Raw genomic sequence first — 26956 nt, forward strand, 5'->3', positions numbered from 1 at the left:
TAGTTAGAGAGAAAGCTGAAAAGGCAAATAGTGGAAAATCTAGCTCAGCAATTTAGAAATGGTCTAGTTTGTGAAAACTCCCAGCTGAATGATGGTCAGATTTAAATGGAAGCAGCTATTTATGGATCTAGTGAGCCAAAGTTTTCTATGTGTCTCCTCTGCTAATGTCCTTCCCCAAAGCCTCATTGCTACATGGAGGGAGCCTTAGGTTCTAGAGGGGCACAATGGAGTACAAACCCTGAGTCCTACTAGTCTGAGAAACCTTGACATAAAAGACTAGAACAAAACCAGCTAACCCAGACTCAACTCAAATTTGGAGAGGATCCTAACCAGGTTGGCTATGAAGTGAGGAAAAGTTTGCAGCAGCAACTCACAAAGGCTTTCTTTGTCAAGGCAGGGGTGATGTATTAGAAAACATCAAAAATAAGGATTGTCACAAACTCAAGGTCAACTGAGGTCTAAGTTTTCAGCACTTAGCAAAGATCTAAGTAAAGGCTCTTACACACACAGAGGCTTCAGCCTTCAGTGGTAAATGAGTTACTGCCAAAAAGCAACAAACCCAACTCAGAATCGAATGCTGTATCCAGCCCCCAGAGACAACATCACCAAAGGGCTACAAATGATTAATACATTTTATTGATTCCAGGGCCAAAAAAGAGCAGCATTTGGTCAGTTAAAGGTGAAAGGCACCTTGTTTTTTAAAAAACAAAACACACCACCACAGGACTGCTGTGTTTCAGCCTCAAGAGTTGCAGGGGGAAGGAATTTCTTTGGAATGAGACAATCTTCAAAGTTGGTTTTTTTTTTTTTTAAAGGAAATAAAAAGGATTCTTTACAGTGTGTAGAAAGAAGGCAAGAACAGAGGATGCACACTTGCAGATAGCAACTTATGATGGCTTTTCCCTTGAGATTAATGGAGTTAGTCAAAATCAGAGGTAAGTAAAACGGGAGGAATCAGCTGGCTTGACTCTTATGAGTCCATTAAACAATGTGTCCAGCCAGCCTTCTCACAGATTCCTCACCAAACATGGGGACTGTTATTTGGTCACATTATGTGGGGTGTTAAGGTCAGCAACCAAAACCTACCCTGTTATGAGGTACAGAACAGAGAGGAGGCAACAGGGGGAGTTACTGCTCTCCCCATCTGGCAAGCTTAGAGGTCCATAAATGACAACTAAGGTCTCAGGTCAATGGCTTTTCCATTACAATCACATTCCTGGATGAAAGGTAACTGTGCCCAAGGGATCCTGTAGAATTAATACTAGGCCTTCCTCCTCTTTCCCACACCCTCCATGTTGGGAGCTTTAGAAACGTACAACCCTCTCCCCACAACATACCCCCCATCTAGCTACTATTTATAAAACTCCCACTTGAATGGGGAAAAACGACCCCACTAAAGCAATTGCCCCCCAATTTGTATCCCTTCTTGTTCCTCGCCAACCCTTCCCTCCGCCCAGCACGTTTAAAAGCTTGGACTCTTGCTCTGAAGTTGGTCAGCAATGGTGTGGTCTTGCCTGGCCTGCAGTCATTTGGCTGAAATAAAGAAAAGGAAACATGAGAAGACAAAATGCATTACAAGTCAGACAACCAAGCAAAGCAGAACGAGGCTGGCCCACAGGTCCAAGCCGCCCGTCATCCGGGGGTAACCTCATGTGCTCCCCACTAGGCGAGGGTAAGGACCAAGGAAAACCCAACTCGGAGTTTTAGGATTCCTTCCAGAGACGGTTTACTTCTTGGAAGGGGAATCACAAGGGGGTCCAAAGGCTGGCTTGGCTACTCACTCCCACAGCCACTTCCCAGCTCTGGGCCGTCTCCTCATCTGTTACCGAGGGGCTGGACTCCCTGCCGAGAGCCCTCCCAGCTTCCACCCTCTCATTAATGTGTTCAGTGGGCAGCGTGCAGGTGGTGGAAGAAGGGAGGCCAGAAGAGCCGGCGGGGGATCCCAGCCCCACTACTTACTTGTGTGGTCTCAGGCGAGTCCCTTAATTTCTCTGTTCCTCAGTTTTATCACCTGCAAAATAAAGGGGTGGGGATGAGGCTCTCAAAGGTCCCTTCTGGGTCTAGATGACAAGCAGCTTGGCAAACATCTATAATGCTTGGGGAGCATCGTGCTAGACCCTGGGGAAGATACAAAGTTGGGACGGGACCTGGTCCCCACCCTCATAGGGCTCTGTCTGGGAAGAGAAAAAAATGGTCACTGGTCCTAATTCTTCACTCTTGAGCTAGGGAAACCAAGTATTTTTACAGGCAAGGAAACTGAGAGCAAGTGAGGTGAAGTGAGGGCCCACAGTCCTGGCATGGCAAGTGGTGGGTCGGCTCATCCGGGGTTCTTGCCAACCCTACTGTCTGGGACTTCCCCATGCGGACCCAGAGCTGTCCCTGAAGGTCTGTGTACACGTCTGGGCCTGGGGAGAGAAGCCTTGCCCAGGGACGCTGACGCAGCCAGCCTGCTAAGAGAAATCACGTGGATGGCTGTTTCCAGCCAGGCACAGGAGCCCAAGGTCTTTTGGCCAGGAGTCTGACCCTTGGCAGGGGCTGAGGGAAGAGGGAGGAACAAGGTCTCTTTAGTTAAGATTGTTTTGCTTTCACTTTTGTCCCTTCGGTAAACTTACTAATCATGTGTTTTCCAGTAAGTAGACATGGTGAGGCTGTTTCGCTTCTGAGTGAGAGCATTTTAGCCTTCACAGCAAAAGTCAGATAGGAAACGTGGAAGGGCACACAGCACACTCAGACCAGACAAAGAGGGCCAACTAGCCAAAGGGACAGGATCGAGCTTCTGGGAACCCAGAGACAAAGAGGGGAGACCTCGGGGAACTGAAACCATGCTGCCATGAATCAGCAGACTAAATGGAGGAAGGACAGCCAGTGTTATTCACTGCTCCAACTACTGACCTGAAAATGGGTTTTCCAGAGCCTGCCTTTTCTAGGTCTCACAGCAGAGTTCATTATTTCAAATGAAACAAGCCCAGGATGGGAAGCCCAGAGCTTCAGAAGAAAAGAGGCTGGCTCAGTGAGGAGTCCGCATTTCCTGCCATCACGGGGAAGGGGGCTGCTTTGAAGTGAAAGGATCAATCACTTCATCTAGGTTTTCTCACAATCAGTCACCAAAACAGAATAGCTCCTTTACAAGCCACTGCCTTATTGCCTCACATTTGGAGTAAGATTGTTACCAGATAAAATGGGAGTTGCCCAGCGGGAGCCTCGAGTTCCAGTCACAGCTGTGCACTTAACACTTGTGTCTCTATGGGCAAGTGACAGGAGCTCCACGACCTCCAAGGTTCCCTCACCTGCTCTAGATCCTCCTGGTTCCAATTCCACCTGCGGTCCCCTGACCACCACATGCAGACAGTCTGACCCAGGACTCTAGGTTCTTGGCTGGCCCCACAGCAGCCTCTATAACAGTGACATCCTTTCCTCTGCTGGCTTTCAGAACTTCTGTGTCAGCAGGTTCATTCAGAAAATGGATTAGGTGGGATATCCCATCTATTGTGATCTCAGGTCTGGGCCATGATAACCCTAGCTCTGTGTAAGCCAATCTCTCTCTCAGGGCCTCAGTTGACTTACACAAAGGGGCTGGACAAAGGGCCATCTTGTCCTTTGTATCCCCTCCCCCCCAATGCCAGGTAATTGGGGGTGCCTGGCCCCAAGTTGTATAGCTAGGAAGTGTTAAGTGTCTGAGGCCAAATTTGAACTCAGGTCTTCCCGACTTCAGGGCTGGGGCTCTATCCCCTGGGTGGTTCAGAACCGTCACCAGCTCAGCAGACAATACTCAGACCAAGGATGTTCTAAAGGTCTTCTCCTCTGGCCAAACAAAACACACTCTTTCCCGTTCACTCTCACACATACACACGCGAGAACCACCACATAGAAATGGATGACATGACAGTTGTGCACAGGTACACATGCCGAAGAAATGGTCAAGTGCTTATTTAATTAAGAGCGCGAACACTGTGTCTTCCTGGCAGGGCTGAGCCTCACTCTGAACTCTCCCCCAAGCAGAGACAGAAGGAGGATCAAGCGGTCCCCGTGGGAACAGACCCCTAGATAAATATAATCACATCTTTACATGTTGCTTTGGAGAAGGCTGCCAGGATGCTGGCAAACACCACATCTGGGGACTGAGACGCATCCACTGCCGAATGGATCCCTCTTTTACTGTAGTACTTCACCAGGGGGGTAGTCTGGGAGTGGTAGGCCTTCAGGCGGGTTTGCAAAGCAGCTTCATTATCATCAGAACGTCGAATCAAAGGCTCCCCAGTGATCTGGGAACAGGAAGAAGGCAGTAAGCAAGACAGACCTTCAATGCAAACTGATTCCCATCCCCCATGTGATTCTTGTCCTTATGTTCTTCTTCATGACATCATAATGGAAAACCGTGGACCCCACAAAACCCTGGCCCTCCTCCTCATTACCTGTATGATCTGGGATGAGTCCTTTACCTCCTCACCTGAGAACAAGGGAGCTAAATACATGATCTCTAAGCTTGCCCCAGCAACCCCAGAGGCTAGCTCTCCTTCACACCTTTAGATCCCCTCTCCAATTTTTTTTGAGCAAGACCAACCTGGTTCAGGAAATCTACCTACAAATAAGGCTGCCTCTGACCACCAGGAGCTTATGTATCAGGTATGGGAGGATTGAGGAATTGCATGAGTGCTCCCCGGGCCTGGAATCTACTGCTCCACAAGATTAAACTCAAAACATTGTGTTTTCCAAATGTAAAGATCATTACAAGATTGTTAACTTCCAAGGACGCTTCTAGCTCTCAGGATTCTTCATTTCTACATTGTTCTTCCTTTCTTTGAACTTTTCAATCTTATACCTATCTTAACCGTCTTTTCTAGGGAAGGTCCGGAAAAACTTCAGGCACAAAGTATTCCCATTTAAAAGAAAACCAGGAAACTATCCCCACCAATCTACATACATCATCCTTCATGTGCTGCTTCGGGGGGTTGAATTCTTCATGGTAGGAGCGGCCACTTGCAGGATGGATCAGCCTGAAAAATGTTAAATGAAGGATCAAAAACCAAAAAACCCTTGGTTCTTGGATGTAATTAAAAAATAACCTTAGATAATTTAGCAAACTTTCTGAGAACATGCATTTAAACGAACAAAAAAAATACCTTTGGATGAAAAATGTAAATAGTAACTCTAAAGATAATAATAGAACAGCCTGAACTCAAAAGATATTATAAGAAACACACTGAAAAGCAGCCATATCAGAGTGGATGGGGCATTAGAGTTAAGAAGATTCGACTCAAATCTACTCTAGTCACCTACTATAAACTGTATCCCAGTTTTCTCATCTGTAAAATAAAGGGAATGAAATTAAAAACCACAAAAGTTCCTTTTACCTCTAAAATCCATGATCCTATTACATGTCTCAAAAACAGCAATCCTCAAGGTTTTATTATTATAATTTTTTAAGAAATTTGGCAACATCATAAAATGCAAAACGGACTACTTTGATTACATGAAAAAGTTTTTGCACAAACAAAACCAACTTATATAAACAAGATTAAAAAAAGAAGTACAAGCTGATTTTAGAAAGGCCTGGAAAGAGTTACATGAACTGTTGCTGAGCAAAACAAGCAGAACTAGGAATACATTGTACAAAGTTTGACAGCAAGACTGTGTGATGATCAAGTATAAATGACTTGTTTCTTCTCAGTGGTTCAGTGATGCAAGGCAATGCCATCCAATAAATTTGGATATAAAACACTTATTTGCATCCAGAGAGAAAACTATGGAGACTGAATGAAAATCAACATGTTTATTTTTTCTTTTTGTTCTGGTTTTTTCCTTTTGTGGTTTTTCCCTTTTGTTCTGATTTTTCTCAATTCATAAATACACATTTAAAAAAATTAACAAACAAGTATAACAAGGAAAAAAAAACAATAAAAAAAAAGACATTTGACCAAGCTGTCTTTGAAACTTCACATTTAAGGGAAACTTTTTCTTTTTGGCTCAATTTGCATTTTTTATCATTGAAACATAGATTAGAAAACAAATCTACATCTGTACTTGTTTTGTTAACAACTACCAAGGTTCTTCCTGACACGCAGAATTAATTGCCTCCTCTATTACAATCTAAATCAATGGCTTCCTTTGTCAACAGTTCCATTAGCAGGTCAGACAGGTACCTGGGGTGGGTGTCATGAGTGTTCTTCAGAGTAAGGCTGAGAAGCTGGGGGCAGGTGAACAGAAGGCTCCTGATGGACAATAGCATCCAGCTTCAAAGTACCCAGAGAACAGAAACAAGATACCCTCTCCGACTCCCCCCACCCCCAGCTCAATGGCATTCCCCAGGTCTGGAAGGACTCTCCCTCACACATTTCTGGGGGGTGAGCTAAGTGCAGCAGAGCCATTAGTGCAGGGCCCCGTGGTCTGAACCTTGGGCTCTGCCACTGTTTGTGATCCTTCCCAAGTACCCGAACCCTTTGGACTCCAATTTCTCCAGCTGCAGAATGGGGAAGCTGAACCAGATTCTTTCTAAGACCCTTCCCAACTTCACCCTTCATTACTAATGGCTGACCTTCCCCTGGCAGGGTTTACGCCCTGGAGAGGCCCAGCTGGAGCAGGACTAGCCCCAGACAGTTCCTCACTCCCAATGCCTCGGGCACACGGCTGGATGGGCTCCTCCCTGCAGGCACAGGCTCCGAGGCTCGGCTGGTGTGGGCTCAGACTAAGGCCGCTCCCAGGCCTTTCAGAGGCTGGCCAGAGCAGCTTTTTGTGACATTCGCCACTGTAGGACAGAGTACAGCTCCAATTCCATGCCCAGGGATGCCCTCACAGGAGGGCCTTCTGACCCTTCAGTTTCTCTTTCTCTACAAGGGGACACTCACTGCACAGCAGAGGGGAAAATGCCAACCCGACCAAGAATTCATGTCGCGTGGTTTTTGATAACAAGTACCAAATGAAGAAATGATACCACGAATACAGATCCAATACTGACAGAGTGATCTCCCTGCTGCTACTACACTTTTTGTTTAAATAGTCACTCATAACTTTCAACAGGGTCTAGACAGGCAATTCCCAAGTCTTTAACTTCCATTTTGCATTTATTAGCATTTCAGTCCTAGATTTCCTATTGTCTAAGAAGGGACATTTCCCTTCAGGCTGTTCCTGGTCACCTCAAACTGCCAACAAGGCCCAAATGTGTGTGCGTTCCCTCTGTGTGCAGAGGGAACCTTGTTTCTGGTCCACCTCCATCCAATTGGTTGGACAAGAGAAGATCACTGAACTGGGATCAGAAATCTTAGGCCCCAAACTTGACTCAGACAATTCCTAGACAAGGGCTAGCCTGCTGTGAAACGAGATAATTGGATTAAATGAGTTCCAAGGGTCCCCATTTATTCAGTTGTCCAGGAGAGGAAGCTAGTCCTCTGTGGCTCTTCTTCCCCCCTCAAGCTCTCAGCTTCCTGGTTACCAAGTCCTCCCGGTTTTTTCCTCTGAAATTCTGCTGTGACACTTCTTGTGTGACTTTGAAAGTGTTCCTTAATCTGCCTGAACCTCAGTATCCTTACCTACAAAGTCCACGTAATATTTATACTCTCTACACTACAGGAAGGTTGGGATTCAATTCAAACAGTTATTGACTTAGTACCTATTAAGTGTCCTGTGTTAGGGAATGATCCACAGAAAAAAAGAGTTTTTTAAAAGTCTGTTCAAGCTGCTTTCATTCTGCTAGCATACGCTAGTATTTTACAATGCTTCATATCACTGATAATTTCATGCCAGTTATATTCCAATGCTCTGGAGGATGTTCACTGATGGGTGTGAACAGGGCCAAGGTTCAGGCTGGGAGAGTCCCCTCCCATGGCTTCTACTGCTGTTGGATTAGGAAGCCCTGGCTTGTTCTGGCTGCCATGTGATTGAAGCTCAAGCTCTAGAAATAAGTGTCCCATAGGAGCCTACCTCACACTGGGCTCTCAATAAAAAGGACTTCATGTCTGCTTGTTAAGAGTTTGTGCAGTGTTTTCTCTTTGGACTGTGGGGCAAGAATACTGTCTTTTACTTCTTTATTCTCTGTGATGTTTAGCACAGTGCTGGGCACATAGGAGACAATTAATGCTTGTAGATTGTTTGAAACAAAAGCTCTTTTCTCATTGGAGTTGGTTTTTCCTAGTTTTTACCTCCCATTAAAACAGCAATCCTTAACAATGCCTTCAGTTTCACTTCTTTTTGGTCTGTGGGCCAGCCAACAAATACTACATCTACTAAAAATACATGATGCTAGGCAGTGGATTTACAAAGTTATAGCAAACTTAGCTCCTGTTCTATAAAAGTTTACAAGAAATAGTTGGTGAAATAAGACAAGAAACGTCTTAAAGATAAAAAATACAAGTGTAGTATACTATACAGACCACACCTGGAAATTCTTTAAAAGGGTTTTAATTGGTACAGTTGCTTCACTACTGGGATCTTTCCCTACCACTTTAGGATTGCCTAATTAGTAAATTAGGACTAGATTTCTTGATCCAATCCCTCGAACCAATCTATCTCCAATTGACTATCTCCAGCTAGAACTACTCCTGCCTCCTGCAGGACTAATTGGCAATAAGCCCTGGCCAAGACCCGATTCCTGCTTCTGGGTCAGTTGAGAGGGGCCTACCCTCTTATGGATAATTCTTCGGCACTACTCTCTACCCAAAGACAATCTGTCCTACCCCCAGCTGCCTGTCATTTCTTCCCCTGCCTGAGCAGCTCCGGCAAATCTACTCATTTGATCCACATTTTATCTCTGAGGTCCTTGTAGCATTCACAGAAATCCCCTTGACATGCCAGACCTCTAACACTGTAACAGGACACTAAGAGATCCTGACTTCTTAAGAGTCAACTTAGGGATTGGAGAGAGCCAGGGCTGGGAGCACGAAGCCTCCATTTCTCTAACTGACACCTAGGCTGGAACTAGAGCAGTCTCTGATTCCCACATCCTTCAGCTCCTCTTTCCCTGACCCCATAAATGAAGCCCAGAGCAGAACTACAAGTATGGTCATTTTCGAAGGGTGAAACCAGCTCAGCAAATCTCTGTACTCTCAGGACAAAACCAAGATGGAGCAGAACTTCTTGTTCCAATGGTAGTCTTTAAGGGGGGCTGTGCTCTACTGCACCTTGCTAAGAACTCACAAAGAGAGGTCTGCAAGCAGAGGTTGGGGGAATTAAATAGGGGAGGGTGGGGGGCAGGGAAAGTGAATACCTTCCTGTGATTCTCCGGATAAGTAGAGAGTCGGCGATACTGAACTCAATGACTGAATCTAGTTTTTCTTTCCTCTTGTCCATGAGGTCATCGAGCTGCAAGAGAGTAAGGGTGAAACTGCACTTAATCCTCTGGGGCTGTGACCTGACCCCTCTTCTTTTCAGAAAAGGCTGGAATGTTAAATGCGCCAGCAGGCCTTCCTCCCACTCTGGGGCCACAAAACGAATCCACCTACCATCTCCGCCTGTCTCACTGTCCGAGGGAAGCCATCTAAGAGAAAGCCGTTCTTGCAAGGAGGGCTATCTAAGTTCTTCTCAATCAGTTCCACGACCATATCGTCACTCACCTGAAAGCCAAAGAAGAAACGACACTTTGCTTATAGGGTTAAAACACGCACGGTGCTAAGCAAGCAGAGAGTAAAAGGAGAAGACAGTTCCTGGCTCACGCTCTGACTGGAAGGGTCAATACCTAAAGAGGCTTCAGGTGCACCATTACTGCAAGCCCAGGAATTCTTGGGACATTACAAAGAGGGAACCTGGAAGGGACTGGCCCACTGCCACTGGGAAGAGGGAAGTGGGCATAAGGGGAGGGATGGGGCAAGGATTCCCGACGCCCCTGGGGGCAGCCAACAAGGGCAAGGAGCCCTGGAAAGGAAAGGCGCGCAGAGATGAGCTGCCCTCGGTGGGGGAGGGCACTCAAGCGCTTCAGGACCAATTATTAAACATTTACCCAACATCCTTGACCTTAGTGTTCCCCAAAGAGCTCAGAATAAAACTTAGAAAACAGAAGTGAGTTTCTCTGACAGATCCAACTCTCTGTAGTTCTGTTTGAACCTCATGAGGTACATGCCTTCCCACCTCCAGGGCCGGCCATGTCATGCCAGATCTCTAATTTTTGTGCTTTGGGTCTTTCCACTTCTGGTCCCAGAGTCTGCTGGGCTAGGAGGGACTTGATGCCTTATGGGTCAGGCCAGCGCCGTGGATTTCACATAAATGTGGGCCGAAAGGCAGGGAACAAGGAATACTCATGTGAATAACTGTGGTAATGAAGGTAACATGGCAGTTTAGAAATCATTGAGTTTCCCTCCTTTCAAAAAATACGATTACAAAGAAAACAAACTGAATAATCATTTCCTGAAGTGAGCTGTCCAAGGCCATACAGGTAGTAGCCACAGAGTAGGAATTCACATGCAGACATGAGGAACGCTGCACTATTTTATGGGGAGATGGAAAAAACCATCCCCAAAACCCATTTCACCAAAATTTAAATGAATTGGAGATCCTAAGTTTAAACAGGCCTGCATAATACAAGTTGTTCCATGACATTTAAGTGCCACAAAGAGGCTGCTAGTCTGCCACTCTGATTTGCCAAGATCAGTTCGACTCAAGGGCAAAGTACAAGCTTGGAGAGTAAGGGAAAACCAGAGATAAGCACTGCTGCCATATCCCCAAAGGCCCTTCTACTAAGCACCAAAGTCCACAATGGCCTTCCAACGTGACTTAAGGCCATACAAACAAGAGGCAGAGATAGGGGAAAGAAAAAAAAAGAGCCCAAATTGGTATTAAAAACTCCTGGGTACCGCTTGTTTCAAAGGGAGGTGATAATGTAGCAAGCACAGAATTTTGAGTCAGAAGGGACCTTGGCCATCACCTAATAAAAACTCCTTCATCTGAGGCACCATCCTTTACAATCCCAACAAGAAGTCATCCAGGCTTGACCTGAATTCACACTTCAAGTGCCGGAGTGTGTCAATGCTTCCCAAGGAAGCCCGTTCTGCCGTCAGCTCGGACTGATAACAAGTTATTTCTTGGAGGACTTCTGAAAGGACACTAGATTTGGGGTCAAAGGTACTTTATTAGAATCTTGAGTCTGATAAGGACTACCTGTGTAACCTTAGGCAAGCCTAGTACCTAAGTCTTCAAAGACCCACTCCAGCTGATTAAGTCAAAATCTGTTTCCTTTTAATTCCTTCTAACTTGACCTCCTCCTGTCTGCTGGGGCCACAGATGATAACACTCAATGGTTGATCACCAAGTGTTCTTTTTTTCAGGTAAAGGGAAATCTCTAAAATGCCTCCATCCAATATTCTAAGAAGTCAAAATTTACTAGAAACAAAGGGCAAACAAATAAATAAATCAATCTCCCAGCGTCCTAGTCTTGGAATAATCATTGTCATACCTATATCTTCCACATGGTAGATTGTTAAAACTGTTTGCTAACCTTGAATTGAACCACAAATCCTTTAAAATCCATTATAAGAGATCATGTTACTGAAAGACTAAACCAGACAATGGCATATTATATTAAGAGGAATGCTAGACTTAAGGCAGGAAAACAAGCTTTAATTAGGTGACATACTAGGAATGAAATGCTTTTGCCTATTTGAAATGAGAGGGGCTGAGATAGGACATTTTCAGACTTGGATATCCAATGACTTGAAGTGAAAATTTTAGCACATACTGAAAATGAACCTTTGCAAAGGACCTAACTCATGCTATCACAATCTGAAGGTCACCTTGGTCTCTGGAAGGCTATGCTGATACAGTACAAGCTCTGGCAGGTTTTACCAAGTTGTTGTTGTTTGTCTTTTTCTCTAAGAGGACATGCAAGTGAATTGGATTCAAGTGAGGGAGGCCACCTGCCTCACTTTCCTATCTGGAGCCACCTGGATTCAGTGGCCAGATATACATCAGGAGGACTGGAGATGGATGCAACGGGAGCCCTCGGCCTCTTTGAGTTAAGGTCTTCCCCAGGTCCCAGCTTGACTGAGGCTGCACCCATTCAGTATTAAGGCTAGATAAGAAATGAGGCAAAGAATCTCCTCTTTCACCAAGGAGGGCAAGTTTTAAATATGGGCTCAGTAAAGTACTGTCCTGCAGCTCACCAGCCTAGCCAAGAGTCTGAGGCTTGTCACCAGGAGTTTGGTGACTAAGTGAACAATCCAGAGACAAAAACAAAATTATCCTCCCCTTCAAAGAGCTTACAGTCTATTGGGGGAATACAAATTATGTACAGATTATCAATAAATGCAAACCAATTTGGGACAAGAGACAGCTGCTGGGGAAGCCGGAGGCCAGCTCCACATAAGTGGCACCTATGCAGCTCATGAAGTCAACCTCACTTCATGTGTCAAGGGGACTGAGGGGTAGTGGGGGGATGACAACAAAAATCAAGGATCTCTTTGAGTCATGGAAACAAGATATCTCATCCATGGAACTTTTAAGCTACTCATTGAATATATAGTTTGTCAAAAAAAAAGCTGAACCAATTAAAGCACAAGTGTCACAAGCCCAGCTCTGTTTGTCAAGCCCACAAGCCCACCAAACCTACCAGCTTTCCAGCATCCATTGTCTTCTTGAGTCTCTGGCCCAGCTCTGAACCGGAAGCTACCATGGCTCTCAGCATGTCCCCTGTAGCCAAATGGCAAACACAGTAACTTTCAGCCAGCTTGGGAGCCTGCGAGGGGGAGAGCAGGAGGAAGAGAAAAAATCAAGACGCTTTAGACAATGACATGCAGGAGGGAACGCTCTCATATTGGATACTATTTCACATACTAGCAGGACATCTAAGTAGATAAACCTAATGGTAGGACATCCAGATGCCTCACAGAGTAAAAGAAGGCTGACGGTTAATAAATTCTCCAAAATCACTACGAAGTAGTAGAGGCAGGATTTGAATTCAGGTCTCTGCTTAGGAAGCCACTATTCTACAAGAGGAAATGTCATGGCTTAACAGGTAGATGGGGAAAATCACAAAATCTCAAAAGGGAAACCTTAGGGATCAGCTGATTCAAAAAGAACCTGAGGCAAGGAGGCAACTTCTCTATAGTATCTCAGGGAGTTGTTATGCCTTTCCATGAAGGGAGGCAGGTCATTAGGATCAAGGAGGGGAGTATCACAGACAAATGAGGCATTTTTGGGGGGCTACTCTCATTTTGAGGACATTTTCCCTTCAATTTATCTGAAATCTGCCTCTTCAACTTCAAACTGATCCCAGTTCTATTCTCTGAGGCCAAAGAGAATAAGTCTCGCTGCCCCTAGATAGCTTTTCAACTGAAGAGAGTTCAACCCCTTTCCCCCCAATTTCTTTGAGGGAATTGTCCCCAATTCAATCAACTCTCATCTGACAGCTTTAAATTTCCTTGCCAACCCTTCCCCCCACGCGCCCCCCCCCCCCCCAAGTGCTTCTTCCTAAAATGCAGTGTCAACATGTTCCTCATGCTGCAGATGTGGTCAGACCAGGCCCATGACAAAGGGACAATAATCTCTTTGGGTCTGGGTCTGCTTCTGTTAGGGCAGTCTAAGACTGCACCAGCTTTTTTGGGTTACTATGTCACACTACCGATTCATAATGAATTGGCTATAATTAATTAAAACCAAGTCTTTCCCCTCAAAAACACTAACTCTACCTCCTTCAGTTGCCATTTGGATTAAAGAACCAGTTGTTCAAGGCCTTTACATTTATCCCTACTAAATTTATTTTATTAGTCTTGAATCTATTTCCATTGTCTCTTTGGATTATTTAACTTATGACTTATCCTTTCTAGTTTAGTGCCATTGGCAAATCTGAAAAGCTAGCTACCTATGTGGCCTTGTGGTTAGAGCCAGGAAGACCTAAATTCAAATCCTGCCAGACACTTATGAGCTGTGTGGCTCTGGCCAAGTCACTTAACTTCTGTTTCCTTCAGCTTACTCAACTATAAAGTAGTGAAAATAATAGCACTTACCCCGAGGTACCTCTCCTCTCCCCCACTCCCCCACTGTGCTTGAGGAACAAATGAAATACTTGTAAAGAGTTTAATACAGGGGCTGTCACACAACAGATACTCTAAATGCTAGTTACTGATAGTGCTACACCATATAACTATGTTCTTATAAAAATATTGAACAGAACAGTCTATTTAATTGAACCATATGAAATATTAATTAAAACACCTGGTTATAGGATCACAAAATCTGAAGGCCATCTAATGAACCTCTAGGTCTAAACAAATGACTCCTCTAAAAATGGTTCCCTACTGCCTTTAGAATAAAATGCATTCTTCAGTTTGGCCTTTGGAGTCCTTCCACAGACTACTTGTAGCCCATCTTTCCAATTTTCACAATATTCACCTTCAAACACTTTTAAGTACCAGCTGTATTTCTGTTTCTAGGACTTGAGCCTCCCTCTCCCACCTGTAAACAGATTTATCCACTCCTAGCTGTAACACAGAATCTTTTTACTTCTACTTCCTAGAATCTTTGATTCCTTCAAGGAACCTCTCAGATTTGATTTCCTACTTTGTGAAGCTTCTCCTGATAAAGCTAATCTGCTTTCTTTCCCTCACATTATCATATAGTTATCTTTTTTCTAACATCACAAAGCTGTTCTTGTCATGTAGCCTGCTCCTGAGCCCCTCCGATGATGGAGAGATCCTTCTTTTGTCAAGATGGTCAATTCTACCCAACAGCTTTTTTCATTCATCTCACAACTTTCAATTGTTAGTCCTATAATTGACTTAAATTCACAGAATAAATTTAATCTCCTTTCCACACAATTATCAAATGAAAAATATGTGAAGGTAAGTAACAACTAAAATTTTCCATTCAGTCATAGGTGATGGAATTTGGGACTATGGAGGTTTTTTCAGGTAAACATTCCTAGTTCTTTGAGCTGATGCTCTGGTTTATACAATTCAGAGCTCATTCCATCCAACCTCATCACTTTACTGATGAGAAAACAGGCTCAGAGTAAATAAGATGAGTTGTCAAGGCTGTAAAGACAGTAAGTGGCAGTCCCAGGATTTATACCCAAGTCCTAGTACCCTTTCTTCTATATCTCACTACCTTATAGCGCCCCCTTCCCCAATAAAATAAATTGAAAACCATATTACAAATTGGTGCTAGTCATTCTAGCTTTCAGTTAATAGACTAAATCATAGGGATAAATTAAAATGAAAATGAAAACTGGATTTTAAAGTGTTAAAAAATAAAACGTAATCTGAGCAATAACTAAAAGCTAGGATCACTGGGCAAGAGAAAGCCTCTCGTATCCTCCAAAGGGGTTGTTACCACACCCTATACCAAAACAGGACAAAGTTCTGTTAATCTAGCTCCTCATTTGTTGGAATCAACTCAAGAGAGAGGCAGTGCTTACTCATGGGACAGAAAAAGCAGAGAAACCACAGAAATGAACTGTCCCAACTGAATCGACTCTCCTATTTTTACCCTCCCCCAAAAGCATAACTAGAACCCAACTGTCAGTGCTATGTTCCAAGGGGATGAGTGCCAAGCTGGCAGGCCAACAACAGGCCTTGAAAAGAAGGGTTGGGGGACCTAATGAAAACGTCTGATGGAAACTGATGAGTTTTGGAGTTGGAAAGGACCTTAGAGAGCATTTAATCCAATCCCCTCGTTTTATAATGACATTTCATACTAGCTATGTGATCCTGGGCAAGTCACTTAACCCTTGCAAAAACAAAACCAAAAAACCCCCAAACGATTATAGTCAGGAAGACTGAATGCAACCCTCTGTAATCTTGCTCCCATGGACCTTTTCCTTTCCATTTACCAAGACTTTAGGTCCTTTTTACCTCATGCGTAAACTACTGTTAATTAAGTCTCTGAAAGCATAATCCTACATTTAATTTCTCTTCCCTCTATATCAATATAAAATCTTCCTAAAGTATGTACTATCCTATCTATCAAAAGCCTTCCACGGCTTCTCACTCCCCAAAGTATAAATTTCTTTGCCCCGGCATACAAGACCTTCTATAATTTGCCTCTCTCCCCCTCTAAACTTATTAGAATGGAGGCTTTTGAATCGAAAGGGACTTGTTCAAGGTGACACAGGCAAACCAGCATTCAAATCTAAGCTTCATGAATGCAAATCCATTTTTAAAAAAATTCCCTATAGCTCTTACACCCACTGTTGCTCCCAAACTAAGAGGTCCTCCAGCCTCAGCATCAGTTCTTTTCACATCCCAGTTCCACAAATCACTTCTTCTCATCTGGCTTCACACTCTTATTATCCCCTTTCTCCTCTCTCTTATTCACTAGGGTCTCCCCCTTGGCACATCAAGTGTTAAGAAATGAGACAAGAAAGAACAAAACAATCTCTAGCTTCAGGGTCACAATTTAAAAAGGCAGTTGGGAGAACATGAATGAGAGGTATTAAAAAACCATGTTAGTGTTGGGATAAAGAGGAAAAATTCCCCGAGAGGCTACATGAAATGGATATTGAAGAATGGCCCAGTTGTTTATATGACTGTTAGCATATACTAAAATTAGTTATTTATCCTTATGCATCTATGTATGATTTCCTTAATCAGAGTATAAAATGTCAAGGCAGTTTTGTGCTTTTGTATCACAATATTGCATAGGTACATAAATGCTTAATAATTAGTCCTACCAAGAACACAATTGCTTGAAATAACACTATATTTGTAACTCATAAATGGAATTGCTTGCATTTTTAGGATATATAAGAGAAATTCCCTTTAGTGGTTTCCAGCTTTTTTTTTTTTCCTAATAAGTATACCAGAAAAATGAATTACTTGATTTACAAAGCAGATAGTTGCAAAGAAAGCCATCAGGAGATTAAATATGCCACAATTTAATAAAGACTATTTTGACTCCATTTCAATGATAATCTGGTGTGGAACATGCAGTACACCTGAGAATTGTGGGCCCTGATTTTGAATCTTGGCTCCTATACTCTATGGTCATGGAGATGATTCTTCCCCTCCGCATTTAAAGATAGAGGATAATTCTATGCATCCCACTCCCTCCCTCTCAGGGTTCTCACAGGAATCTTCTTTAAGGCAGGTATCGTGGTGAAAGTGAGAGAGGTCTGACCCTAATCCTGGCTACATGTGTCTCTCCCTTCTAGTTGGGGAGCCGTTGGGTAGGGATCTCATTTTTTTTAGGCCAGAGTCTCAATTCTCTCATCTGTAAAAGAAGGATAATAATAATCTCTTTCCTCCCTACCTCCAGGGGTTGTTAGAGGGATGAAACTAGGCCAGGAATGATAGCCAAAGTGTCATGCAAGCACAAGGTATCATTAGAAGGAAAAGACTATCACAAAAATAAGCTGGTGAAGTTGTTTTATTTAATAAAATAAACTTAGATATTCTGGAGATTTTTCAATCAAGTTTACTTTAACAATATAAGCATCCTTAAATGTACTGGTCTGAATACAGACTTGCTTAGAATGTAGGCTGTGCTTATGTATTTATCATATATTCTAACTTTAATGACAACTTTGTGGCCAAGAGAACTTATGTAAAGTACACACATGTGAAATATGCACTTTCACCTCCCCTTGCTCTGAAATCAGGATTTTATCAGAGTGGATACTGTCACTGCCACAGCTCAATCCATTGGTGACTCAAGATGGCGTCTGAGAACTTCTGCAGTTGAAAAGTCCTTTGCCCTGCAGCCAAGCTGGTGATGAGCCTCTCCACATTCATGGAGGCTGGTCCTTGGAGGACGGGCATAGAGCCCAACATCGGTTCTGTACTCAAAGCCAGCTCTGCTACTTACTATCTGGGTGATCTTGGACGAGCCACAACTTTTCTGGGTCTCAGATTCTTTATCTGTGTAACAAGGCCAGAGCAGTTGAACTGGAAGATCTCTTCTAGCTCTAAATCTATAATCTTCTGGTGAGATATTAAGTCCCACCTAGTGAGCTAGGAGCACCTTTAGCCACAATTAGAAATTGGAACAGGACTTTAGTGGATACAATGAAAAAAAAAAAAAAACAAGGAAAAGTTTTTACTGTAAAATTTTGGCAATCGAGGGTGGGGACAATAGCTATTCTTGTGGTCCAGAGCTATCTGGGAGATATCTTGGGAGAATGTCAACAACAACTAGGAACTTTTGGCAAATCCACATACCCCTTTTATTTAAGCTGAAGGGGAAAGAATCCATCAACTACATAAGATTGCTATGCTCATTAAAGCAGGATAACTCAGGTTTTATACGGGACATCTTTGGAGAAAGTTTATAGTTGTAACAGGGCAGCTAAGTGGTACCATAGTGCATGGCACTTAGATGGCTGGGCCTGGAGTCAGGCAGACTCATTTCAAGTTCAAATCTTAGCTCAACACTCACTCTTCATGCGACTGTGGGAAAAGCCCTCCCCCCCCCCCCACGTTTGCCTCAGTTTCTTATCTGTACAATGAGCTGGAGAAGGAAATTTGCCAAATGTGGTCATAAAAGACATGATTGAATTCTGAATATCTGTAGTGAAATATTTGCAATTTTAAAACTACATTTCATATTTATAACAATCATAAAACTTCTGCCAGTTCAGCAAACATGAATGAGAGGTATAAAAAACCATGTTAGTGTTGGGACAAAGAGGAAAAATTCCCCGAGAGGCTACATGAAATGGATATTGAAGAATGGCCCAGTTGTTTATATGGCAAGAAAAAAGCCTAAATAAGAAACCCCTGATTTATATGCACCCTGTTCCTACCACCTACTACAATAATGAGCTTCAGACCTCAGGTTTCTAAACCAGTGTTGGAAGGGTAGGGCCATGTCAACATCTGAGACTCTCAAACAGAATCTTATGGTCAGTGAAGTAAGTGGTCTAGCCTAAGTCTTCCAAAGGGGCAGTTAAGGATATGATAAGGCAACATTCTATTTTTACACTAAGTATATCAAGAGGCCAGTGAACAATGTTTTATCAACAAATCTACCCTATTCATCCTTATACTCTCCATCCTTCCAACACTATCTGCCTTATTTGATAAATAATTATTCAATGCTTACTGTGAATCTTGCTCTTAAGGAATTCAAAAATGAAGAAAATTGGACTAGGTGATCTAGAAGATCTTTTCCAACTCTAAAAATTTAACGATCCTAGTTAAGGGGGCGCGGATCAGTCCCCAAGACCCACACTTAGAAAAGCCTAGTTCAAGAGACTCAGAGTCCGCATGTCCCCAGATGCTTTAACCTGGGTAATGAAGAATAGAGACTTAAGAGAGTCTGAAGATTAAAATCAGAAATTATTCAGTTGCACAACAACCAAATTCTCCCCAACTCCTATTTTGCAAAGAAGGTCCTTGAGTCATAGTGATTTGGCCAAGCTATGTGTTCAGCTTTCCCCACTCTTATAAGACTTCCCTTTTAACCATTCATTGTCTCAACTCTCTTACTTTTTACTGGTAAACTTCCTGAAGAAGCTGTCTATAACCATCACTACGATTTCCCACAACTTGCTTTCTTTTCAATACGGCCAATATACTTTTCCATTTTCTATCACTGTTTTCTGAAAACGGCCTCTTCAAGACCCGAAACTTCCAATTCAACAGTGTTTTTGGGTTGATTTTGTTCTTATTCTCTTTACATTCAGCAAACACTGAGACTACTGTGTCCAACGCACAGCGCTAGGCCACAGCATACAAACACTCACAGTACAAACTTTGCTCTTGAGAAGTTTACAATCTAATAGGGCGGAAAAACGATAGATACACCTAACTAATAAAAGATACAAAGGAGACAAATTCCTGAAAGATCAGAGGAAGTGAATCATTTTAATGAAAGTGACATTTACACAGCATTTTCAGGTTTGTAAGATGTGTTACATACATTACCTCATTTGAGACTTCATTTAAAAAGGCAGCACCTGAATTGGCCCTTAAAGAAAAGAGATTTCAACAGAGATGAGGCAGGCAGAGAAAAGAATCAATTAGAACACGGGCAAAGGCAAGGAGGTGGGAGGAAGGTTAAGAACAGGGGAGGGAGAGAGTAGTCCAATTTTGCTAGAATGTGGACTATACGAAATGTAGTATGAAATATCAAAGCCAGTTTTGACATTGTTGATGATCCCTTGTTCTACCCTATCTCTCTTCCCTCAGTAGAGACACTATTTCTACTCCTGACTCTTAACCACTTTCTTTATTCAACCTGAAGGAGAGTTGCAAAAAGGCAAATTTAGGTTTGACAGTTCTCCCAACTGTCTAACCGGCTACCTCAGCACCAAGTGGGGGATCCTTTCCTTGGAGAGCTTCAAGCAAAGGGTGAGTGGACCGGCCCCTCCTAGAGTATGTCATGATGAAGATGTTTCTCCTCGCCCTCACCAGCCTTTAAGGTCTACTCGGTCTTTCCTTTCCCTGCTACCTCTCATGGCCATCCCCGCTTCAACTAACACCTCCATTCAAGTGTTTCTAAATCCAGACGGTCAGGATTCCCCTTCCCTTGGATCCTCACCTATAGAGAAAGCTCAGTCTTTCCCCTCCGGGACCCCTCGCAAAAATATCCTGATACAAAGGCTCTTTAAAAAACATTAACCATGTTTTCATGGACTTGGTTTCCTCTGTAACTTTATTTTATGCGTTTAAAAATCCAATTTTGGGAATATTCCACAGGTTTCAAGACTGTCACCAAAAGGGGGAAAAAAAGAAGCGAAGATCGCCTAGCTTGGTGCAGAAGGGACGGGGCTTGGAATCAGGAGGATCTGGGTTCGAATGCTCCCTCAGACACTGGCAAGCTGGGTCCGTTTTCTCAACTGTATAACCGGGAGCCGGGCCAGCTCTTGCGCCTTGACCTCATGCCTCCCTGCGGCGGCCCGGGCTCCTCGCTCTGCCAGAAACTCCGTTACTCCGATTCCGAACCCTGGGTTCGAGGCCCGCCTCACCCCAGCCCCAGCTGACCTTGGGCTCGCCCCGGCCCGGCTGCTCACCTGCGTGCCCTTGCCAGCCCCGGGCGGCCCCAGGAGCACGGCGCGGATGCCCCTGGGCGAGTTCTGCTTCGGCTCCGGCGCCGTGGCCACGCTAGGCGCCATTGTCCCTCACTCGCCGCCTCGACCCCAACACGGTGCTTCCAAGACCTCTAGCAGCCTGGTCCCGCCACGCACGCTACGTTACGTTACGCTACGCCAGCCGTCACGTACACCGGTGATGCACCCGCGCCTCAAGCTGCCGGTGGGCCCGGGAGACGTCCATTAAGACTATAGCCCACCCCCATATCAGCGACAGACATTTCCCTTTACCAATGAAGCTCGGCACAGTGTAAGACTTCATTTATGATTGGAGAAGACTTCGAGAAGGGGCGGGGTATCTTTGCTTTCGGAATAGGAGGAGTTTGCGGGCGCCTGTGAATTTGCTTAGAGCTGGCTGGCCAGGTAAGGTTATAGGCTACTGGTTCGAATCCCCGTTTCTACAGAGTATGTTTAGTCTCATGAATTTCGATTAAATATAGATCCTAGCTAAACTCATGGGGCAGTAGAGAGAGCACTGAAGAGAACACTCACTATATTCAAGAAGGTCTGAATTCAAATCCCGTCTCGGATCCTTACTAGTTGTGTGACCCTGGCCACGTCACTTCCCCGCGTGCCTCAGTTTCCTCATTCGCAAAATGAGTTGGAGGAGGAAAGGGTGATTCCCTTCCAGTATCTTTGCCAAGAAAACCTCAAATGGTTGCCAGAAGTCCAACAATTGCTGATCTAGAGATGATTTACTTCAGCCAACCAAACGCTGGAGCCATCCCCTACCAGGAATGACGAAGGCTCTCAGAACTTGATTTACTGCTTTGTTGATCCTCTAGATTTAACCAAATAGTGGAGGGTAATGCTCACAATGCAGATTAAACCTGAAAAGCCGGTTGTTGAACATTTCGGTTTCAGGTGGTTTATCCAAGGTTAGTTGGTGTGATAGCTACTATGTTACCACACTAGGAGATTTTTATTCTGTGCTCAGGCTGTGTCTTCCAACCACCCCGGCATTCCCTTTGGTATGTGAAAGTTTAATCTACAACATCTAAGGAGCAAAGGTCAGTGCTCCATACAGGCAGGACTCCCAGTTGGATAGGATTATGTAATAATGAAAATTTCTCCAAGCAGTCTCCGTGTCAAGTTCTAAAACCGAAAAGGACATTTTAGAAACTACCTCTGAACACCTCAGGCTCCAAAGCCTTGGAGAAGAATGGATGAAGCAAGCGGTGAAGAGGCTGAAAATGTCTATTCTGTTACCCTATGTTGCTTAGGGGGGAAAATTTTATTTTCTGAAGAAGCAGGATTTGGGGCCTGAAGTTTGGGTCACACAAATTTCTTTTCAATTCACAGTAAATTTATTTTCTATAAAGGAAGAAACTTGATGTTAGTGAAAAATTCAGCAGAAAACAGAGCTTCTGCTTTTGATTTAGTTTACTTAAAAGTAGAATCCACTTCTTAATGAAAACTTCAATAGAAACAGAATCCTTTAAGGAAATATTTAGGGCATAAAGTTAAAAGCTCTAAACATCAAATCTGAACAGTGAAAGATTCACCACGAAGTATTATTGGCAGAAAAGCTTAGTTCTGATGGCTGGTAGTTTCTGAGTCTCTTAAGACCTTAATATGGAAGACACAAACTTGCTTTCTGTAGTCAATTATTTATAAATGTTGTCTCATAACTGGTAGTCTATATAGAGGCCCACTGCGTAGCTGAGCAGTTCAAAGTAAGTAACTGGGATTTTGATCTTTTCATTTCCCCTTTCACCTATCAGCCAGTATGAATCCATGGTAACCATACTGTATGGATGATCACCTTATCTGTGAGAAGTGATAATTCACTACTATTTGTAGGATTCCTTCAAGTCACTGAAGGCAGGAGAAACAACTGTGTTACTTGTGCAAGGCAATAACATGTGATAACTGCTGATGAGGCGGAAGTGGAGGGCACTTACACATAAGTTGGAGAAGACTGGTTTGAGGCTGATGGAAACTTCTAAGTTGTTTCTGTAGTCCAGCATATACTGGTAACATTGAATTTAGTAAGTCTTCTTTTTTCCATAAGTCATTTATTTAGGAAGCAAAGAAGGTGATGTGCATGTTGATCCCTTCCAGAAAGAATCTATCAAATTTACTCTGAGTTATTCTTCACTTAATATTATTCCCCCCCCCCCCAATTACATGTGATTTATCCAACATTACTTGGACAGTGTGATAAACTACTCCATTACTAAACTAGGAGATTTTTATTCTGTTCTCAAACTGTGTCTTTCAGTTAGTCCTTTGGTATGTGTAAATCTAATCCACAAAGTTTAATCTAGTTTTTAACATTCACTTTCATAAGATTTTGAGCTCCAAATTTTTCTCCTTCCTGCCCCACCTTCTGAAGACACCAAGCAATGCTATATAAGCTATACATGTACAATCATGTCAAATATATTTCCATATACATGTACAATCATGTTAAACATATTTCCATATTAGTCTTGTGAAAAATGAATCAGAACAAAAGGGAAAAAGCATGAAAAAGAAAGAACAAAAAAATTTAAAACAAGTGAAAATAGTGTGTTTTGATCTGCATTCAGACTCCAGAGTTCTTTCTCTGGATGTGGATGGCATTTTCCATTATGAGTCTTTTGGAATTGTCTTGAATCACTGTATTGCTAAAAAGAGCAAAATCTGTCATAGTTGATCATTGCACAATGTTGCTGTTACTGTGTATAGTGTTCTGGTTCTGCTCAGTTTTTCTTAATTCCCATTTATATAATGCTCTAGACTCTGCAATTTTTGCCTTTTTCAGTCTGGTCTTTGTTGTATCCAAGTCAAGTCTTATATTTTGCAATAATTTATTTATTTTTTTCTTTTAGCAATTGTTTTATAATCTCTTATAAAGTTTCTTAAATGGATAAGAAAGTTTATTGTCAATGTTTGAATCAGCTCTCTTCCAATTGTTTTTGTGTTTCTCCACATTTGCCGAGGGCATTATGCAAGCAATTCCTGGACCAAATTCATTCTCTGTCTCAATCATGTATTACCTCAAGAGTTCTTGGGACTTTTCTGTTCAACATCTCATAAACAAAATCTTCTAGCATTAGGATTTGACTGCAATAGTCCTTCTGTTTGCCTCATAATTTTTTCTGTCCATTGGTTGGTGCATTCAGCTTTGCTCTCAAAGATCTTTAATCTTTTCTGCCTGATCAAACTTTTCTTCTGTAAACTGCATGAATGGCTGAGGAAAGTGTCCATGTCAGCTGCACCTTCTTCATGTTGAAGACATGATACTCATGTTGGGCTGGAGCCTGAACTTCTGCCATCTCAAAGGGAACAAAGACAGAATTAGAGTGTCCACTCTATTTTCTTTAGAAATAGAGGGTGTGTGGAATTAACTGAGGAAAAATGCTCCCACGAGAATATAGCCTTAAACTATATTTTTAATTGTGACTTGAGACTTTATAATAACAAATAGAGCAATAGGTGGCTCAAAAGTTACAGGTACTGTCCCCTCCTATTTCCCACCACTTCTCGTACTTCTTTTAAAGGTGAAGATGGCTTTGAATTAAGAGTTTATTACTTGTATTCTTTTATTTCTGGGTTAGAGTTCCATGATTAGAATGCAAGTCTGGATTCCCCCTAATAATGGGAGAAAAGGTCAGTCTGGAGGGGGGATGGGGACTTTGGGGGCTTTTGCATTCAGGGATCTATTTAATCTTGTTTCCCAGTTTGCACATTTAAACTCTACTGCAGAGAACATAGCTGTATGCACATTTGACTAAAATACTATTTTATGTGGAGCTCACACAAAGTAAGCACTCACACGGAGGTCAGAAGAAGTGATACCAGGACATCTCAAGATCTCTCTGAAGAGCTTAAGTATCAATTGTGAGACTGGAGATGCTGGCACAGGACCGCCAAGCATAGCATGTTCACATGAAACGAATGCTCTTGCTGAATGAGCAAAGCAGAATTGTAGTCGCTCAAAAGAAACATGAGATGCACAAATCTAGAGACATTTCCCTCCCAAATGTTCAAAAGGACTATTTGTGGCCCACTTATGGTAAAGCTTTCTGAGCTCATATTGGGCTGATCAGCCATGGTTGAACACTTTTGATTCCGACATCATGATGTCAATGGTCTTCAAATAAGGGTAAACATCACTCTCAAGGAAGTTATCTGTGTTTAGAGATTGAACAGTGAAAGGACAGAGTTGAGGGCTTTATTAAATGGGATAGGAAATAGAACAGAGGGATCTTTCAATGGGTAAGGTATGGACCAAGGGAAGATGAGTGTCTGGGACTGAAAGGCCAGGCTGCTAAATGGTTTTGACCACTGGAACACATAATCTCACAATATGAGTGTTTTAGAGATCCAATGTCCTCATTATGCAGATGAGGAAAATGAGGCTCAAACAGAAGGAATTTGGCCCAAGTTGCAAATCCAGTGAGTGGACAGCATTAAGGTTGTCTGATTGTAGAAAAAGCTTTCTTAGGAGTATATCATACAATCTTGGAAAAAGGGGACTAGAGAATTAAAGCTGCTATTGTATTTAGGCGATCCAAACTAAACCACTGTCTTCTCAGAGGAAATCTGGTTAGGGCAATGGGAAAAAAATAGAGGTGGTAAACAGAAAAGAAGGGCATGAATCTCAGCTCGGTGAACGTTGGGCCAACCACAGTTTCCTGTGTTCTCCTCTGTAAAATGGGGAGATCATGAAGAAGGCTAGATGATCTTTAAATACTCTAATCTTATGATGCTTCTAGCTCTTTTTGCAAATTCTGCCCTAAAGCAGAGTCTCTAGGAAGCCTTTCCCCATCCCCTGCATCTTTTAATCTCTTCTCTCATATTACCTTCCTTTTTTTTTTTTCTTTATATATCTTGTACTTATGAAGCTATTTAAATTTTTTCTCCCTCATTGGATTGCAAGCTCTCTAAAGGCTGGGACTGTGTTTATTTTTCTAAATATCCTCCCTACTTGATCCAATACCTGATGCATAGTGAGCACTTAATAAAGCTTGTAGACTCACTGATATGGAGTCAGAGAATCTGAGTTCTAGACTCAGCTCCTGGCCACTAGTTTCCTGGTGACCTTGGGCAAGTACTTTCCTGCTTCTATGTGTTAATTTGTCAAATGATAATATTAGGCTAGATTGGTGGTTTTCAAATGTTTTGGTTTCAGAGACCCTTTCTTTTTTTCTTTTTGCTGAGGTGATTGGGGTTAAGTGACTTGCCCAGGATCATACAGGTTAAGTATCTGAGGTCAGATTTGAACTCAGGTCCTCCTGGCTTCAGGGTGGATGCTCTATCTACTGCACCACTTAGCTGCCCCAGGAACCCTTTATTTATTTATTTTTTTAAATATTAAGAACTCCAGATGATGTGGATTGTATCTATTGATCATTACTACATTAGAAATTAAAACTCATACATTTTGAAAATACTAATTCATTTAAAAATAATAATAAATCCATGACATGTTAATGTTTTTGTCAAAAATAACTGCATTTTCCAAAACAAAAAAGATTAATGAGAAGAGTGATGTTGTTTTAGATAATTTGCAATATCTTCTTAATATCTAGCTTAATTAGAAGATAATTAGATTCTTATATTTGCCTCTACGATGAATCTGTTGGGGTATTTTTTTGGTTGAAGTATGTAAAGGAAATCTAGCCTCACACAGACATGTAGTTGGAAAAGGAAATATTTTAATAGACAAATAATGTCTTAGTATTATTATGAAAATAGTTTTCACCTCATGAAGTTCCTGAAAGGATCTGAGAGGCCTCCAGGCGTCTGTAGACCACACTTTGAGAACTGATGAATTAAATGATCTCTGGGTTTTTCAGTGTGGCCATGGTCAATTCTTTGTCTTCTGTGCCTCAGTTTCCCTTATTGCTTATTAGGAGTTGGTCTGGATTATCCTAGATTCCTTCCAGCTCTAAGTCCTATAACGATCTTTGGTATTATGTTCAGTACTAGGTGCCATAGTGTAAGAAGGATGGGTATTATCTGGAGAATAATGAGTTTCACCAGGATGGTAGAGGTTCTTCAGTACATGCCAAATAAGAA

At 42.6% G+C, this 26956-nt stretch overlaps 1 protein-coding gene across 1 annotated transcript; it reads right to left on the minus strand.

Annotated features, from left to right (window-relative positions):
• Positions 1-614: 614 nt before the first annotated feature.
• On the minus strand, positions 615-21027 carry AK2 (adenylate kinase 2). Its single transcript, XM_051987879.1, has 8 exons — positions 20867-21027; positions 12527-12652; positions 9432-9542; positions 9197-9291; positions 4922-4994; positions 4067-4262; positions 1960-2011; positions 615-1533 (listed from the first exon to the last, which is right to left on the minus strand). The coding sequence occupies exons 1-7, from the start codon at positions 20966-20968 to the stop codon at positions 1983-1985; spliced, it is 732 nt and encodes a 243-aa protein (XP_051843839.1). The 5' UTR covers positions 20969-21027; the 3' UTR covers positions 615-1533; positions 1960-1982.
• Positions 21028-26956: the final 5929 nt, after the last annotated feature.

This window comes from Antechinus flavipes, chromosome 3, assembly GCF_016432865.1.
Source record: "Antechinus flavipes isolate AdamAnt ecotype Samford, QLD, Australia chromosome 3, AdamAnt_v2, whole genome shotgun sequence".
NCBI lineage: Eukaryota > Metazoa > Chordata > Mammalia > Dasyuromorphia > Dasyuridae > Antechinus > Antechinus flavipes.